The sequence below is a fragment of the Dermochelys coriacea genome, chromosome 25, assembly GCF_009764565.3.
Source record: "Dermochelys coriacea isolate rDerCor1 chromosome 25, rDerCor1.pri.v4, whole genome shotgun sequence".
Taxonomy (NCBI): domain Eukaryota; kingdom Metazoa; phylum Chordata; order Testudines; family Dermochelyidae; genus Dermochelys; species Dermochelys coriacea.
In genome coordinates, this window is record NC_050092.1 from 4,056,255 (window position 1) to 4,072,305 (window position 16,051).

Consider the following 16,051-nt stretch of genomic DNA (forward strand, 5'->3'; position numbering starts at 1 on the left):
GTTCTTGTGTCTCCCTCCCTGGCGTCCCCATGTATGTATCGAAAGCAATCAGATCCCCTCCCAGCCTTTATTCTGCCGGGCAGTACAAGGTAGGTTCTTGTCTCCTCTCGTGAAGTAGGCCCCGCGTTCCCCTGATCACCCTAGGAGCCCTTCTCAGCACCTGCTCCATCCTTCACCGGGGGTGACCGGAACTGGAGTCCGGACAAGACTAAAGCTCCAAAATTCATTGTTGTTTGTGTTATAATACCACCTACAGGCCCCATTGCGCAGGGTGCTGTACATACACATAGCAGGAGACAGTCCTCACCCCGGAGCGCTACAGCTGAAAAGACCGAGGGAACAGCATTATCCCCTTTTACAAACAGGAGCTGAACCCAGCAATTTGCCCAAAGCCCCCAGGGCATAGCCGGGAATTGAACCTAGCCGGTCTCCATGCCAAGCCCGGGCTGTACTCCCCAGGCCACCTTTTTCTGCGGCCTTTTGCTATTGTAAAGGGCCATCAGTGAGCTAATGCTTCCTCTGTTTCCTGCTCTCTGGTCCTCAGACAAGCGGACAGACAAGTCAGCCGTGTCCGGAGCCATCCGGCTACACATCAGCGTGGAGATAAAGGGAGAGGAGAAAGTGGCACCATACCACGTGCAATATACCTGCCTGCACGAGGTGAGCCGTGCCCCAGGGGCCCCCACCCTACCCTGCTGCCTTTTATCGTCAGAATGTTGGTTTTAAAATGTCTTACCATTTCAAATGAATTTGAACAGCCTGGTCTGGGAGCCCCAGAGAGCGAAGGGCTCCCGTCCTCGCCAGAGCGGGCACAGCATGGGCACAGATTCTGCCGCACACTGCCCCATGCCAGCATGCCTCACCTGGGACTCGGAGGGACCGTGTAGGGAGCTTGGTCTCCAGGGCTAGTGGACCTCTCTTCCGAGGCATCTGTTTATATCACCCCCTGCCCGCCTCCAGGATCTGAGTATCCCTGCCCACTACCAGCTACAGCCTGAGTCTCCTCTGTGGCACCAGGTGGACCCGTGCCAATCAGAAAGGCAGTGTTCTTGCAGTCACTTTCCCTGGTCCAGATGCTTACCAGGGCGCCAGAGAACTGAGCTCTCTGTTCACAGCGTCTGCTCAGCAGGGCCGGGCCTCTGATACACACATCAGCGATATAATCCCTCCCCAGACCCACTCGTACTGATTCTCCAGTTTAAGCCTTTCCTAACAGTGATCCTGAGGGCTCTCTTCTGTCCCGTGCGTTAGAACCTCTTCCACTTCGTGACGGACATCCAGAACAATGGGGTGGTGAAGATCCCTGAGGCCAAGGGGGATGATGCCTGGAAGGTGTACTTCGACGAGACGGCCCAGGAGATAGTGGACGAGTTCGCCATGAGATATGGGGTGGAGTCCATCTACCAGGCCATGACGTGCGTCTCTCCCATTTTCTCCGTTTGTTTGAAGGGGTTAAATTAACACTGGGCAAGGGGTAAAGATACAGGGCCAGATCCTCGGCTGGTGTCACCAGGGGCAGCTCCCTTGAAGTCAATGAGTGAAGTTGATTGACACCAGCTGAGTCCTGCCCTGTGCCATGGGAGGGGAGAAAGGCGTTGAATGTCCCTCTCTGCGCAGGGCCTGGGATACCCCATCTCCAAGAGCCCCTGGCACTGGTGTCCACTTGCTTTCCCCACATGGGGTGGGTGCATAGCGTTTGGTTAGTCCAAGCCCAGGGGGCGGGTGCCCCTGCACTACCCGGCGTTAGCAGGGAGCGAGTTCAGCCGTTCAGACAGACACGTGGAGCCTGCAGCATCCTCCAGCTGGCTACTACAGAGTCGCCTCGATGGGCAGGGGAGAGGCGCATGACACCTCGGAGCATCAGATTGGTTCTGGTTTTAACAGAAAGGTGCAGGGCTCAGTCTGCTCCCAAACATACACACTGCACACAGCCTACGCACACACCCTACACACACTGCACATGCACACACTCATGTACACTCTTCACACCCTGCATACACACACCGTGCACATGCACACACACTATGCACACTGCACGCACACTGTACACACACACCTTACACTTCCGCACACACACTGAACACATGCACACTCTTCACGCAGTGCACATGCACACACCCTATAGAAACTGCACACACACACCCAACACATGCTGCACACGCGTGCGCCCTACATACACTGCACATGCACACAGACACTGCACACGCACACTCTATGCATACTGCACATGCACACCCCTACACACACCCTATGCACACTGCACACATGCACACCCTATGCACACTGCACACACCCTACACACACTGTGCACACTGCCCACACTGCAAACACCCTTCACACACTGCACATGTGCACACTGCACACACTGCACATGCACTACATGCAGAGCACACTATTCACACATGCACACACCTTGCACACACACTACACATACTGCGCACACACATTGCACACACCCACCCACACACACCCTGCACACCCTTCACATAAACACATCATGCATGCACATACACAAACACATGTGCACACCTTGCACACATGTGTATGCCCTTAAACACCCACACTCACACACCTTGCACACCCTTCACACACCACCACACAATCTCCAAACCACCCCTTCACACACCCATTCTACAAGCCACACGCCATGCATACATAAACAGACAAACACACTCTATGCACTATCCCCTTCTGACACACTTGCTTCACAACCCACACTGCGCAAGGAGCACACACAGCAGCCCCTTCTGACACACAAGACCCATGCTCTACAAAGCACACCCGCCACACGGCACATACACATCCTACATCCCACGGCCTTCCTCCGCCACGCTGCACCCTGCATACCCTGCTTTCACACCCAGACCACACCAGACCCGTCGTGCAGCATACTCCATAATTGCAGCATCCCGGCCCTCACTCTGCGGGCCTTGCAGCCTGTCATCTCTTCTCTTTCAGTCACTTTGCCTGCCTGTCCTCCAAATACATGTGTCCCGGAGTGCCGGCCGTGATGAGCACCCTTTTAGCCAACATCAATGCATACTATGCCCACACCACTGCCTCCACCAACGTGTCTGCCTCAGACCGCTTTGCTGCTTCCAATTTCGGGGTAAGTCCGATGGTGCGTAGAACTCTCCTTCCTATTTCTCTCTTCTCGGTGCTCGTTGGGAGGGGAGCAGAGTAGAAGGAGCCGTGCAAAACCATCACCACCAAAGGGCAAGTGCTCCCCATTTGATCGACACTTTGAAAACCCTCCCGTTTTTCCTGGCAAATTTGTGACTATTTCACCTAAAAGGGTAAAACTTTGCTTTAAAAAAAGCACTGGAAGTTTTGAATGAAATCTGGCCCGTTTTTTACCACTGGTGGAAATTGCAATGAAATCATATACAAAAACTCACCCTTTTGATGCCAAAAAACCTCCCCACCCACCAGCAGAAAGCAAATCTTTGCAGGCGGGCAGTTTTCCAAAGAGAAATCCCGAACGCTTTCACCAACACCTGTTGTGACTTTTGCACGGCCCTGGTAGTTCTCGGTGAAACCTGAATTCAGAGCAAACTCATCTGGTTTTATGGGTATCTATAGAACCCCAGACTCCCCGCTGCCCATCCCATTTAGACAAACCTCGGAGAGATTTGCATTTTGGCCCTGATCCTGCGAAGACTGTAGAATGTGTTTGACTGTACTCATATTGATCAGCCCAGGGGAGTTCAGGGGAATACTCACATGTGTAAAGGAAAGTATGTCCATAAGTGTTGGCAGGATTGGGACATGGGGCTGGAAGCTAAAACCAGGAAAGTTTCTAAAGGTGACAGATTAACATGTTAGTTAGTTGAGTTAAAAATGATGGTCTAATTCTTGATCTCTGTTCACCCAGTGCAATTCTGGAATAACCCCCATAAAAGTCCCTAGCAAATCCCTTCCCCCAAAGAGAGACCTTGCAAACAGCACTGGGGAGGGATATAACAGCATGGGCCAGCATCCCAGCAGGAAACCAGCCTGGCAGACCGTTTCCATGCTGAGCATTCTGGCTGTGGAAGCAGGCTCAGTCCCTTTCCCATCCTGGCCTCCGGCCAGTGGAATGTTTACTTACTTACGATTATTAGTTATTAGTATTTACTATTTAGTGAGTGCTGATGGGGCACAAGCCCAAGGCCTCAGCCTGAACGTCCTGCCTTAGGGCTCTCCCTTCCTGTGCTGTAAACCCAGAGTGACTCCAGGGAACTCAGTGGAGTTACTCCAGATTTACAGCTGTGTAAATGAGACCAGATTCCAGCCATTAGGGTTTATTCCAGCAAAGTTCCCATTATCCTTGTCCTATCTCAGAGGTTAAGAACAACAATTTTCTTCCTCCTCCTTGTAACTTGTATGTACTTGACAACTGTTATCATGTCCCCTCTCAGTCTTCTCTTCTCCACACTAAACAAACCCAATTTTTTCAATCTTCCCTCACGGGTCATATTTTCTAGACCTTTCATCATTTTTGTTGCTCTTCTCTGGACTTTCTCCTGTTTGTCCACATCCTTCCTGAAATGTTGCACCCATTTTGTAGTCCAGTTTACAGTTGGGTACCAGCTAATACAGCTCATAGTAGAGGAGAGCTTGGGCTCCCCTGCAATGGATCTAAAGGGGATTCTCTACTGAAGCTGCTGGACTCAGGCAGACCCTGTGGTTCTCTCTGGCTGTCCAGCTCCCATCTCAGTCTCACCAGTCAGGGGCTGCTGACAACCCGGCTAGGATTAAGCTGCTCCTGAGTTTATGTTTGTTCTGAACTTTCCTACTAAGTGTAACAAAGAGTTCGTAGCTGGCATCAGTAAACACACTCCCCTCACCCAGCACGGCTCTGCTGAACCCCCCCACCTCCGTGCATGGGTGCCCCTCCTGCAGGGGGTAGTGGCAAAGGGACAGAGAGGGGCAGTCTATCAACCTTGCGCTGGAAATGGCTGAGCTGGGGAGGTGGGGAAATGGGCTTTGGTCACCCTTCTCCCGTTTACCTGGCGCCGGGGTGTGTCTTTGCAGAAAGAACGTTTCGTCAAGCTGCTGGACCAGCTGCACAATTCGCTCCGAATTGACCTGTCCATGTACCGGGTAAGGGGAATCAGCCCCACAAAGGGAGGGGGACAGAGACGAACACCAGCAGACTTTTAAATGGGCTTCAGAGCTGCTCCTTGATCACCTGCAGCTTAGTCCCTTGTGTGAGGAGTCTCCTGCCACCAGACTAGAGCCTGTCAAGGGCTCAGGCTGGTCCAGTGGACGAGGTGCTGGAGGGGGATTCAGGAAACTGGATTCTAGGCCCGGCGTCTGCTACTGGCCTTGGTGAGTCATTCTGTGCCTCAGTTTCCCCAGCTATGGAAATAGCACTGCTTAGCTTGGAGAGCTGTGGATGTAAATGGGAGGTTTTCCACTGGTTTCAGTGGGAGTAGGTTTGATGTTAAACACCAAGTGGCTGTGATTAGATCACCCGCTAGCTCTGAAACTCCAGCTGGGGTACCCCCTGCTTGCTCTCCTAGCCGTCATGTAGCCCTCTAATCTTCTCTCTTTCCTGACAGAACAACTTCCCTGCCAGCAGCCCGGAGAGGCTGCAGGATCTCAAGTCAACAGTGGATCTGTTAACCAGCATCACCTTCTTTCGAATGAAGGTAATGCCTGGTGCCTGCTGGCTGGTCCCTCCCAGAGGGAGAGATTCCCCCAGCTCCCAGAGGAGCAGCCACTTGGCCTGGGATCCCTCTGCTTCCAGAATGCAGCTGAGGAGCTGTGCGGCATATTAATTAGCTTAATTAATTGCCCATCCTGTGTACTGAAATCCAACACAAATCACCATGGAGTTCAGTGGTAATAACAGTGCTTCTGTCGAATGGCGTCTAGAGATCCTGGAAGTGACAGCAGTCCCATGCCAGGGGTCTGCCTTGTGGGCTCAGAAGCAGTGGGATTTCTCACCACGGGGGGCATCCTGCTCCAGGCAAGCAGCCCTGGGCTGGCACTGGGCATATGGGCACTGAGCAAGGCTCCTTGTGTAACTCAGGGGGCCTGTGATGAATCCCATGGCAGCTTCCTGAGTGACACCTGCTGTCTGGGGTCCCTCCCCTGAGCTCCCGGCAACATGGGTTTTCTCTTCTAGGCAGCAAGTCCGTCTTGGGAGGTGTCCATTGCAAAGTGTGATCATGTCTCCCTTCCCCATCCCACAGGTGCAGGAGCTGCAGAGCCCACCTCGGGCCAGCCAGGTGGTGAAGGACTGTGTGAAAGCGTGTCTCAACTCCACCTACGAGTACATCTTCAACAACTGCCACGAGCTGTATAGCCGCGAGTACCAGACCGACCCGGTACGTGGGGCGGGGGGCAGTGCCCCGCCTGGCCGCCCTTCCCGCTGTGTGATAGGCAGGGCCTTTTGGCGGGGCAGGTGTTGCACTCAGCACTTCCAGACCAGAGGTTTTGGTGAGTCTTTGCCCGGAGCAGAGCTTGTCAGCTGCTGGGTAGCAAGAATCTCAGCTCCTAGTTCCCAGTTGTGGCAGCTTTCCTTGTAGCTGTCTGCACTTCCCGTAACCAGCTCCCCTTCCCAGCCGGCTGCCTCCTGCTGGACCAGGCTCCGCCGGCTGGGAAGGGGAGGGGATTGGGCCCAGAGGAGCTGCAGCCTGCCTTTACTCGGTGGAGCGTCACGTCATTTAAAGATTAGGCGAGGCACGGGACAGGAGGCAGGAGTCTCCGGGAGCGCCTGTTGGATTTCCTCTCCCAGAAAAGCCGCGCATTGTAGAACAGGGCCTGAGTCTCCAGGTTTCCCATGTGGGGCTGGAGGGAGGACTCTGAAACGTGTGCAGAGAATCTCCCTACGGAGAGCCTGGCCCTAGACTGGACCCCACCCTGGTTCTGTGCCTGTGTCAGAGCAGCCCTCTCCTGGTCCCCAGAGGATGGGCTGGAAAGGAGCTAGCAGGTCACGGCCATCGCTGATTTCCAAGCCAAAGGAAAACCTCAGCATCTGGAAGCCAAACTGAGGTTGTGCCCCCTGGGACAGCAATCCGTGCAATCCCACACGTGATTAACCAGAGACTTTCCTTCCCTTGTCTTTGGGCTTTTCCCAGACAAAGAAAGGTGAGGTCCCCCCCGAGGAGCAGGGGCCCAGCATCAAAAACCTGGATTTCTGGTCCAAACTCATCACGCTGATTGTTTCGATTATTGAAGAGGATAAGAACTCCTATACACCCTGCCTGAACCAGTGAGTACCGGCCTGGGAACGGTCACACCAGCCCTGCCTCCACCAGGGAGTGTCAGTAAAACTGAGATCTGAGCTGGTTCGCAGACACTCTGCTGGGAGCATCAACGTATGAGCCAGCGGGATTCTGCCCTAGCCTGGGGAGAGACCTCCGTAGGAGACTTCCCTCCTCGCACCTCCATGGGCAGCTCTGGGCTTGTCCCTTGCTTGGGATTCCTGTCACCTGCCCCTCTCCTGCCTGTTTGGAGCTGAATGGAGAAGCATGGAGCCTCCTGAGGAAAGCCCTGGGTGGCCCATGTGTGTGCCACTGTTGCTGGTCTGCACTGTGCTGTGGGGGAACCGGGGAGACCGTCCCGCTCTGTCGGAAGCAGTTGGTTTGGGGATTTATTCTGTAGCAGTGGGATTCAACCATTTTTCCTCTCTTCCTGCTAGGTTCCCCCAGGAGCTGAACGTGGGTAAGATCAGCGCCGAGGTGATGTGGAACCTCTTTGCTCAGGACATGAAATATGCAATGGAAGGTGAGTCTCTCCTGGGCTGAATTTTGTCACTCCTCTGCCTTCTGCTGGGAGGTGATGGGGGATCAACCTCCGTTTCACGGAACCAAAGCCAGGGCGACCCCCCCCCCCCATTGTGGGTCCGTGCGGCTGCAGGCATGGGGATGGGACGCAGTGTGTTCTCCTGCTCGGAGCTAAGCGAGAGTCTCTGCTAACAGCACAGTCGCCTGATGTCACACCGGACGCACCCAGCAAAGGGCAGCACTGCACATACCCACTCAGCTAACGCACAGCAAGACCCACCAGGGAAAGGGGCATTGGGAAGAAGCAACAGCCACCATGAGGCTGGCTGCAGGGCGGGGGTGGAGAATAGTCCTGTCCTCTTCCCCGGGGGAGAGGCAGCCATATTTCCCTTTCTGCGCTGGTTGCAACAATTTCCGTTTGGAGAATAGTAACATTAACCCACTGCTCAGGGTGGGCCAAGCCCCCATCCCCGCTCCTCTCTTGCGTGGAGACCTGTGCACCAGGAAAACACCAGGGCAGACAGTCACCAGCTAGCTGAAGTGCCTTCGCCTTCAGGGATTCCAAGTCATCGAGTCCAACCTCCTGCACAGCCTTCCCCAGGGATTCCTGCAGTGGAGCGGGCTGTTCTGCCCTCTTCCATCCTATGATCCTACCAAACCCACAGCTGAATGTTCAGCTTTCAGAAAGACACCCAGGCTCGATTTAAAGACCCTGAGAGCTGATGATGATAGCTGGGGAAGCTGCTCCTTCCTGTTAAGGATTTGCCCCTTGTTTCCAGTCTGTGTTTTCCTAGCCTCATCCTCCAGCCATTGGGCTTCATTAGGCTCAGGCCTTTATCCACTAGCTGAAAGGGGCCCTGTGGTCAGATCTCTTTCCCCAGTTAGGTGCTTAGCCCACCTCCTCACTCCTACAGTCCATTGACTTCAGTGGAAATACTTTGGCAGATCTTGGCCTTATAGACCATGATCATAAGAACAGCAAAGCTGCCAGACTGGGGCAGACCATGGCCATCTTGTCCAGTATCCTGTCTCCAACAGTGGCCTGTACCAGAGCTTTGTGGGGAGTGTACAGAGCAGGGCAGTTGGAATGATCCACCCCTGTCTTGCCCTCTCTGCTTCTGGCAGTCAGAGGTTTGGGGTCACCCCAAGCATGGGATTGCGTCCCTGACCATCTTGGCTAGTGGCCATTGATGAGCTATCCTCCAGAAACATACCCAGTTCTGTTTTGAGCTCAGTCATACTTTTGGCCTTCACAACATCCCCTGGCAATGAGTTCCACCGGTTAATCGTGCACTGTGTGAAAAGGTACCTCCTCCTGCTTGTATGAAACCCACCGCCTACTAATGTCCTCAGGTGACCCCTGGTTTTTGTATTGTGGGAAAGGTAAACAATACTTCCCTAGTCAGTTTCTCTGCACCATTCATGATTTCGTAGCCCTCTGTCATATCCTCCCTCCCCCCGCCAAGCCTCTCTTCTCTAAACTGCACAGTTCTCACCCTTTTAGTGGCCTCTTCCCCTTCCCAGGATGCGCCAAGCAGGTGGTGAGCCCCTCCCATCTCTCTCTGGGCCCTGATGCCCCAGCCGCGCTTACAGGCTGTTGGCAGCTGTTCTAGCCCCTCCAGGAGCACAGCAGTGGGTCGAGGAACCATGGTGGCCGGAGTGAGTCTGTGGCTCCCTGCCAGCCTGCTGGCCAATGGCCGCTCTCTGCTGTGCCCAGGCTAGAAGCCTATGGGGTGGGGGGATCTCCAGCCTAGGAGTGCTCCGCCCCCCCCCCCGGGTCCCTAGCATGGCTCCTGCTTCACCAAGCCCCCTGACCTCCCTCCCTGCGGGCACCTAGCCTGGCTTGCACCTCTCAGGATGGGTCCCGGGGAGCTTGGCCTGAGCCAGGGCTTTGGGATTCAGCCCGAGTGGGGTGAAGCAAGGGAGAGACTCCCCCGCACCCATGGCCTCCCTCTCTCCCCTCCCTCGCAGAGCACGACAAGCATCGCCTGTGTAAAAGTGCTGACTACATGAACCTGCACTTCAAAGTGAAATGGCTTTATAACGAGTATGTGACTGAGCTCCCTGCCTTCAAGAGCCGCGTCCCTGAATACCCCGCGTAAGTCCTGGCGCTGTGGGGGGCCGGCCAGCTAGCAGGGGGGGGGGTCTAAGCCATGAGGTCCTGACAGGGGCAGGTCAGGGGCCGGGGACTCCTGAAAGGCCCCTTTTAGTTAAAAGCAGGAGGAAGATTCCAAGGAGCCAGGCACACGCCCCACTCACACCCGGTGCCCTTCACGCTAGCAGTTGCTCCTCAGCATGGCCAAGACTCAGGGCCTCATGAAGAAACTCATGAAGGGGTGTAAATTTGTTGCAACAGTGTCTGCTGTGTGTCCCCAGGCGCTGGCAATGCGGTGCAATCAGGGACTGGTTCTCTGCTGCCCAGCCCCTCCTGCGGCCCTTTACGTTTGGATCTGCTGCATTTCCACATTCACAAGTGTAAACGCCAGCCCAGGGTGCCAGGCAGGGCGACTCCGGCCTCTGCAGCGCCACTCAGCACTCATGGGGGAGAGGCAGGTGCATTTAACTCTTCCGCTGCTGGATTGAGGCATTGGGCAAGGCACACATCTAGGGTGACCATACATCCCATTTTGGCTGGGACAGTCCCTCTTTTAAGCCCTGTCCTGGCCGTCCTGATTTTTTTGGCAAAAATGGGCATTTGTCCCATTTGTTCTTGCCAACTGCAAACGGGACAAAGGCCCACTTTTGCCAAAAAGGTGGGGCACACACTTCTTTGGGGGGGTACAGCTACACCAGCCCTGCGGGGGGGGGGGCTCCAGTGTGCAGCAATGCCAGCTGCACAGTGGGGAGGCAGGGTGCAGTGAGCGGAGATGCCAGCCCCATGTGGGAGGGGCAGCAGGGCTCGGGCGAGGAGCGACGCCAGCCCCATGCGTGGAGGAGTTTGGGCTTGGAGGAGAGCCCTGTGTGTGGGGAGGCAGGGCTCAGGCCAGCCTCTCGTGCGTGGGGGGAAAGGGAGGGAACAGTCCAGCACCATGTGCGGGGTGGGGGAGGTGGGGCAGGGTTTGGGCAAGTGGCTCGTGCCAGCCCCTTGTGGTGTCCTCTTTTCCCTTTGAGGAATATGGTCACCCCACACACTTCTAACACTGGGCGTTCTCTCCCATTGCAATCAGAGGGTGGGAAGAGGAAGGAGAGGGGAGGAGCAGGATCTTACCACCCTGTGCCTCTGTCATACTGACCTCCTCCTCCTCCCTCCTGTTCCTCACCCCTCCATTTGCTCCCTCCCCTTCCCTTCCTCCCCACTAAGGGCCAGGCTGCACTCGGAGCTGGAGCTGGAATGTCCAGCTTGAGGCGACATGCCTTCACTACATGAATCACAGACGCGGTGGGAAGGGCTGGCCCCCCAGACACACATCTGGCATCGTGGACAGGTCACCCCAGGCACTGGAGGTGTTTATCGCCTTGTGCCTGGCAGGTCCAAAGCAGGCCGGTTTCTGGGCTGCTGCCGCGTGTTCCCGGAGCTCTTTCAGCCTTTCCGACTCTGCTCCGGGTGTTACCCAGTAGGCTCCCTCCCGTCAGCAGGAAATGGAGGGGCCCGAGGGATCAGTCACACTGTATCAGTAATTAAATGCCAGGCCTGCATCCCAGCTGCAGCATCCATTCTCCTGCCTGCTCTGGTGGGTTTCAAATCTGCAGCTCAGACGGGAGGGGAGCTGTGAGCCGAGACAGAAAACCAACACCCACCTCCTTTGGGATCTGGGGACCGGCTTTCCCTCTGGCACCCAGTCTCAGCTGGGCTCTGAACGAGGCTCTCTTAGTTATTCGCTTAATAAGGCTCCGCCGGAGAGTGCTCCGAGGGACAGTCAGGGAGCTGTCATGCTTCAGCTGATTTCTCAGTGGATCAGTGCTAAGCTAGTATTTCACTCCAGCAGCTAAAGGCTTGATGCCCTCAGCACGTGGGTTCGTTAGTGCTCCAGGGACCTGGGAGACAGACGAAACTGCACACATCCCTGTGGGACAAGGTGCCCATTGAGTTCACCGGGGCCAGGACTTGTCCTTCCCTAGGCAACATGGCACTGAGTGGCCAGCCCAGCTTCTGTCTGTTTCCCATTGACAGGGCTTGCGGACAGGGATTAAAAGTGTCTTCCAAGCCCTGGTGCCTGTTCCACTGGGGTACGGGAGCGCCTGGCCCCAGAAGCTGCCTCCCGAGGGAGCTGGGGCTCCCCCTCTGTAACAGAGCCGAGGTGTGTCTCCGTGCACTCTGGGAAGGGACCGAGGCCAGGCGCCAACAAGTGTGCTTCAGGAGATGGATTCTGATTTCTGATTTGGACCCTGTGCAAGTGCAGGCCCAGGCAGGGGTCTGTGGACAGAGAGGGGTGAGCAGGTCCAGGTTCGAATGTGGGAGGCTGGATTGTCAGAGGTGCTGAACCCCTGCAGCTTCTCTTGGGGATGCTGAGCACCCCCAGAGACTGAGAGAATGGTCCCTCCTGCTCTGAGATCAGGGTGACAGGACACGGGTCGGATTCCCCTCTCATCGTCCCCGGTGTAAATTGGGAGCAGCTCCCAGAGACGCCATTGGGCGCAATTGTCCTTCTGCTCTTGTGAGCACAGTCCCACTGGCCTGCAGTGCAGCTGCCCCGCGTTATCCCGGGGAGTGCAGACCTGGGCTCAGTGGGATCATGGGTGGAAGAGGAGAAGCCAGCCCAACGGATTGGAAGCCAGTGGAGTAAAAGCCAGATCCACCCCTGGATAACAGAGGGCAGATGCTGGCTGGGAATCCCGCTTCTCCCCTCTGCCGTGTGGTCTGTGCGGGCCAGATGCGGAGGGCAGCCTGCACAGGCACGGCATAGCTCATCAAACCGACCTATTTTCCCTTCTCTCTTGTGAGCTTGTTGGAGTGTTATTCCAAACAGCGGGGACGTGAGACCCTCTCCTGCTGCCCCATCTCCCCGTCTTTCTCTTCCAGCTGGTTTGAGCCTTTCGTTATCCAGTGGCTGGATGAAAATGAGGAGGTGTCCCGGGATTTCCTGCATGGAGCGCTGGAGCGGGACAAGAAGGACGGGGTATGGTATAGAGCCAAAAAGTGACCTGGACGGAAGTCTGCCACCCGGGGGTGGGCTCGAGTCTAGCCCAGGTGCTGAGTCTTCATTCTAGGAGCCAGTTCTCCCCTCCCGCGGGTGTGGCACACTGGGGTTTCCCTCGGAGTGAGTGAGCAGAGCGTCCAGCCTTCCAATTGTAGCCATCTGTCAGGACAGCCCTGTCAGGGTTTTGCATACAGCCCCTAGATCTGTATGCAGTGCTCCACCTCCCTGTGGGAACGAGATGGGGCACATCTGAGGTGCCTTAGAAACAGCCATATTCACCCAACGGTACCAGAGAACCTCTGCCTCATGGGGTGGGAAACCAGCCAACCTGTCCAACCTACCAACTCCAGTGACAGCTAGAGAGGGAAAACTTCGAGAGAGCTGACCCAGGCCATCCCCCAAAACAGGAGTCGGATCCAGGCCATGCGTGGTTAGAGACCAGTTAATCCCCGCCCCCGGTTGTTTTTCATTGTTTGCTGCCAATGCACTTCTGGGTCCCCGCCAGCCGGACCGGGCAGTGCTGGACATGCTGCAGGAGAGGCTCTCTCCGGGTTATTTCTGATCCTCCAACTTGAATCAGGCAGCAGCAGGCACATGGCCAGCAAGCCTGGTAGCATGAGCATGCAGGGCCAGGCTGTTCGGAGAAAGCCAAGCTTGGCAGCCGGATTTATGAAGAGAGAAGCCTTGATCTGAACAGGAAACTGGGAATAAGGACCCCTGGGTTTTATTTCCAACTTCATCCTGACACCTCTGTGATGTTGGGCCAGTCATAGCCCCGCTCTCTGCCTCAGTTTCCCCATCTATACAATGGGATACTCACCTGCCTTTGCAAAATGCTTTGAGATGCTCAGAAGAAGGCAAGACGTAAAATCAGTGCAGCAGCTGCCTCTGTGACATATCACCCAAGCCGAGGCTCTAGCTCTGAGCCCAGAAAATAACCCGTTCTTTCCTATGCTCTGCTCCCCCTGTCTCCTGCTCCAGTTCCAGCAAACCTCTGAGCACGCTCTCTTCTCCTGCTCCGTGGTGGACGTCTTCTCCCAGCTGAACCAGAGCTTTGAGATCATCAAGAAGCTGGAGTGCCCCGACCCACAGATTGTCGGGCACTACATGCGGAGGTTTGCCAAGGTAAGGAACCCGGTGGGGCCAGGTTACATGCTGGGTCCAACCTTGTGTTTACACTGCTGTGACCCCCACCCTGGAATGGCAATGGTCCGAGCTTAAACAGAGCAAGACCTAAGCTGGAGCAGCATCTGCACCCATTCAATTGTCCAGGCTGCAACATGCTGCACAGTTAGAGATGACGCTAACCAGAACGTGCACCTGGGAGTGCAGTGCCCTTGATGGTGGAGAAGGCGTGGGACCAGGCCATATTGTAACTAAAGGGGATTCTTTGTTGAGGCTGCTGGACCCAGGCAAACCCGGCGGTTACCCCAGGCTCGCTAGCTCCTGCATTAATTAAATGCTGCAGGCTTGAGTCTCCTGTGACTCACAATGGGTAAATCAGGTTCACTCCACTGACTTCCACGGAGTGACACCATGGAAGGGAGCTGAGCCCTGCACCGCCTGCCCCATGTCAGCACATCGCCTCTCCCCGGCAGGAACAAACAGCTGTGGAATGTGCTCCTGTCCCGGGGCCCTGCCATGTGCCGTGTGCCAGCCATGGAAACCTGAAGCGCTGGTGCTGGGGAGGAACGGCAGCTCTGGGAAGTGCCTCATGCCCACACATATCTCCAGCGTCTCCTCCTGGGCAGTGTGGGCGCAAGGAACGGGATTTTATGGGGTTAATTCAGGTCTTGTATAACAAAAAGTTGTGGGGGGCCAAAAGTGGGAATGGGGGGGTGGCAGCATCCCCATTGAAATGCCCCCCACTCTGACAGTCACACCTATGCACAGCACTGGCACACAACAGGGGCCTTTTTGTTTCCTGGAGTTCAATTTGCAGCTTCATAGGCCCAAAGCGATCCTCGGGCATTTTATTTCAGACCAAGCCTGGATTTCACAGTCTCTCAGGATTTCCTTTCCTTTTCTCTTGCCTTGCCTTCCTTTGCCCCTTCCGGCTCTCCCCGCTCGCTCGTTCTGCTCCGCCCCCGGCCCGGCCTGGCCATTCCTGCCTGCAGACCATCAGCAACGTGCTGCTGCAATACGCCGAGATCATCTCCAAGGATTTCGCTTTGTACTGCTCCAAGGAGAAGGAGAAAGTGGTGACGTATCCCTCCTCCTGCCTTGCTCTCTTGCCTTCCGATTGGCGGGGCCACTCTCTGTCGTGGTGTCTCCATGCCACCAATGCCACCAGATCCCCCCTGGAAGCAATTAGCGCCCATCTCCTCTTCACCCTTCCTCTTCTCCTCTCTGTTCTCTGTTGTTTGCCTTGAAAGGCCCTGTCTCTGCTATTTGCAAGCTGCTCTTGCGTCTTATGTGACTCTGGGGCACCCGTTCCCAGGAGTGATTCTACCAAGCTGGATCCAAACCCCTGGGACACTTTGGATGCATATGTGGCAGCCCGTCTCTACCATGGGCAGAACCAAAGCTCATCCTATCCAAACCCTGCCAGAGTCTGGGGAGCTCTAGATCCGCACCCGGGTCCCAGCTCCACAGCTCACCCTGCTGTGTGGGTACACGGGACACACGGACGTGTGCTTACACATCCATCCAACCTCCACACAAGCAGGTGTGTCACACCCTCATTCCCATGCACTGGCGTACAAAGGCGTTACGAGGCAGCCCTGTTCCTCACCCATGAGACAGGCTCCCTTTAATCCCACAAAGAGGTCTCTAGATATGGGAGGGCCCATTTCTCCTGCTGAAGCTGGTGTAAAGAAGGAGTCCTTGCCCCAGCATCCATTGAGTTCAATGATGTAAAGCTGGGGTAAATGAGAGGAGAGTCAGACCCGGAGTCACTCCACGGAGTCGGATGGAACTGGCAGACCTGCCACCAGCTCAGAGTGGGCTCTGGGGGTTTAAAGGCACCACTGTCAGGCCAGCTGGGTGGCAGATAGACCCCACCTGCATACTCGGGCCAACAGGCCAAATTCACCCTGTGGCGTAACTCCATTGGCTTTGCTAGAGTTCTGCATGAGGTGGATTTGGCCCAATGTCTAAAATGCCAGGCTCTCAGTCAGCCGAATGGGTGGAACAGTGACGCTGACCCACTCCCAGTGAGCCTGCCCCCCGGCCAGCGAGCCCCTGGAATTTCCATGCATGGCCAGAGAGCTGGTAAATCCAGGCCTGGGTGCCTTGCTGTCATGTCCGGGGAGT

The 16,051-nt window shown here is 55.7% G+C and overlaps 1 protein-coding gene across 23 annotated transcripts in view; it reads left to right on the forward strand.

Annotated features, from left to right (window-relative positions):
- UNC13A (unc-13 homolog A) overlaps window positions 1–16,051 on the forward strand; it is a 122,978-nt gene that overhangs the window by 70,423 nt on the left and 36,504 nt on the right. For 12 of the 23 annotated variants that reach the window (XR_006277004.1, XM_038384278.2, XM_038384277.2 and 9 more), the window contains 12 exons: window positions 545–660; window positions 1,252–1,415; window positions 2,959–3,121; window positions 5,017–5,085; window positions 5,547–5,636; window positions 6,183–6,317; window positions 7,071–7,204; window positions 7,634–7,719; window positions 9,690–9,816; window positions 12,679–12,775; window positions 13,778–13,921; window positions 14,914–14,997. Coding sequence is in view for 22 of the 23 variants with exons in the window: in XM_038384278.2 (XP_038240206.1) it covers window positions 545–660; window positions 1,252–1,415; window positions 2,959–3,121; window positions 5,017–5,085; window positions 5,547–5,636; window positions 6,183–6,317; window positions 7,071–7,204; window positions 7,634–7,719; window positions 9,690–9,816; window positions 12,679–12,775; window positions 13,778–13,921; window positions 14,914–14,997 (1,409 nt within the window). In the remaining variant the exon portion in view is untranslated. The remainder of the gene's footprint in view (window positions 1–544; window positions 661–1,251; window positions 1,416–2,958; window positions 3,122–5,016; window positions 5,086–5,546; window positions 5,637–6,182; window positions 6,318–7,070; window positions 7,205–7,633; window positions 7,720–9,689; window positions 9,817–12,678; window positions 12,776–13,777; window positions 13,922–14,913; window positions 14,998–16,051) is intronic. The other 11 variants (XM_038384280.2, XM_038384287.2, XM_038384297.2 and 8 more) reach the window with 1 other exon arrangement.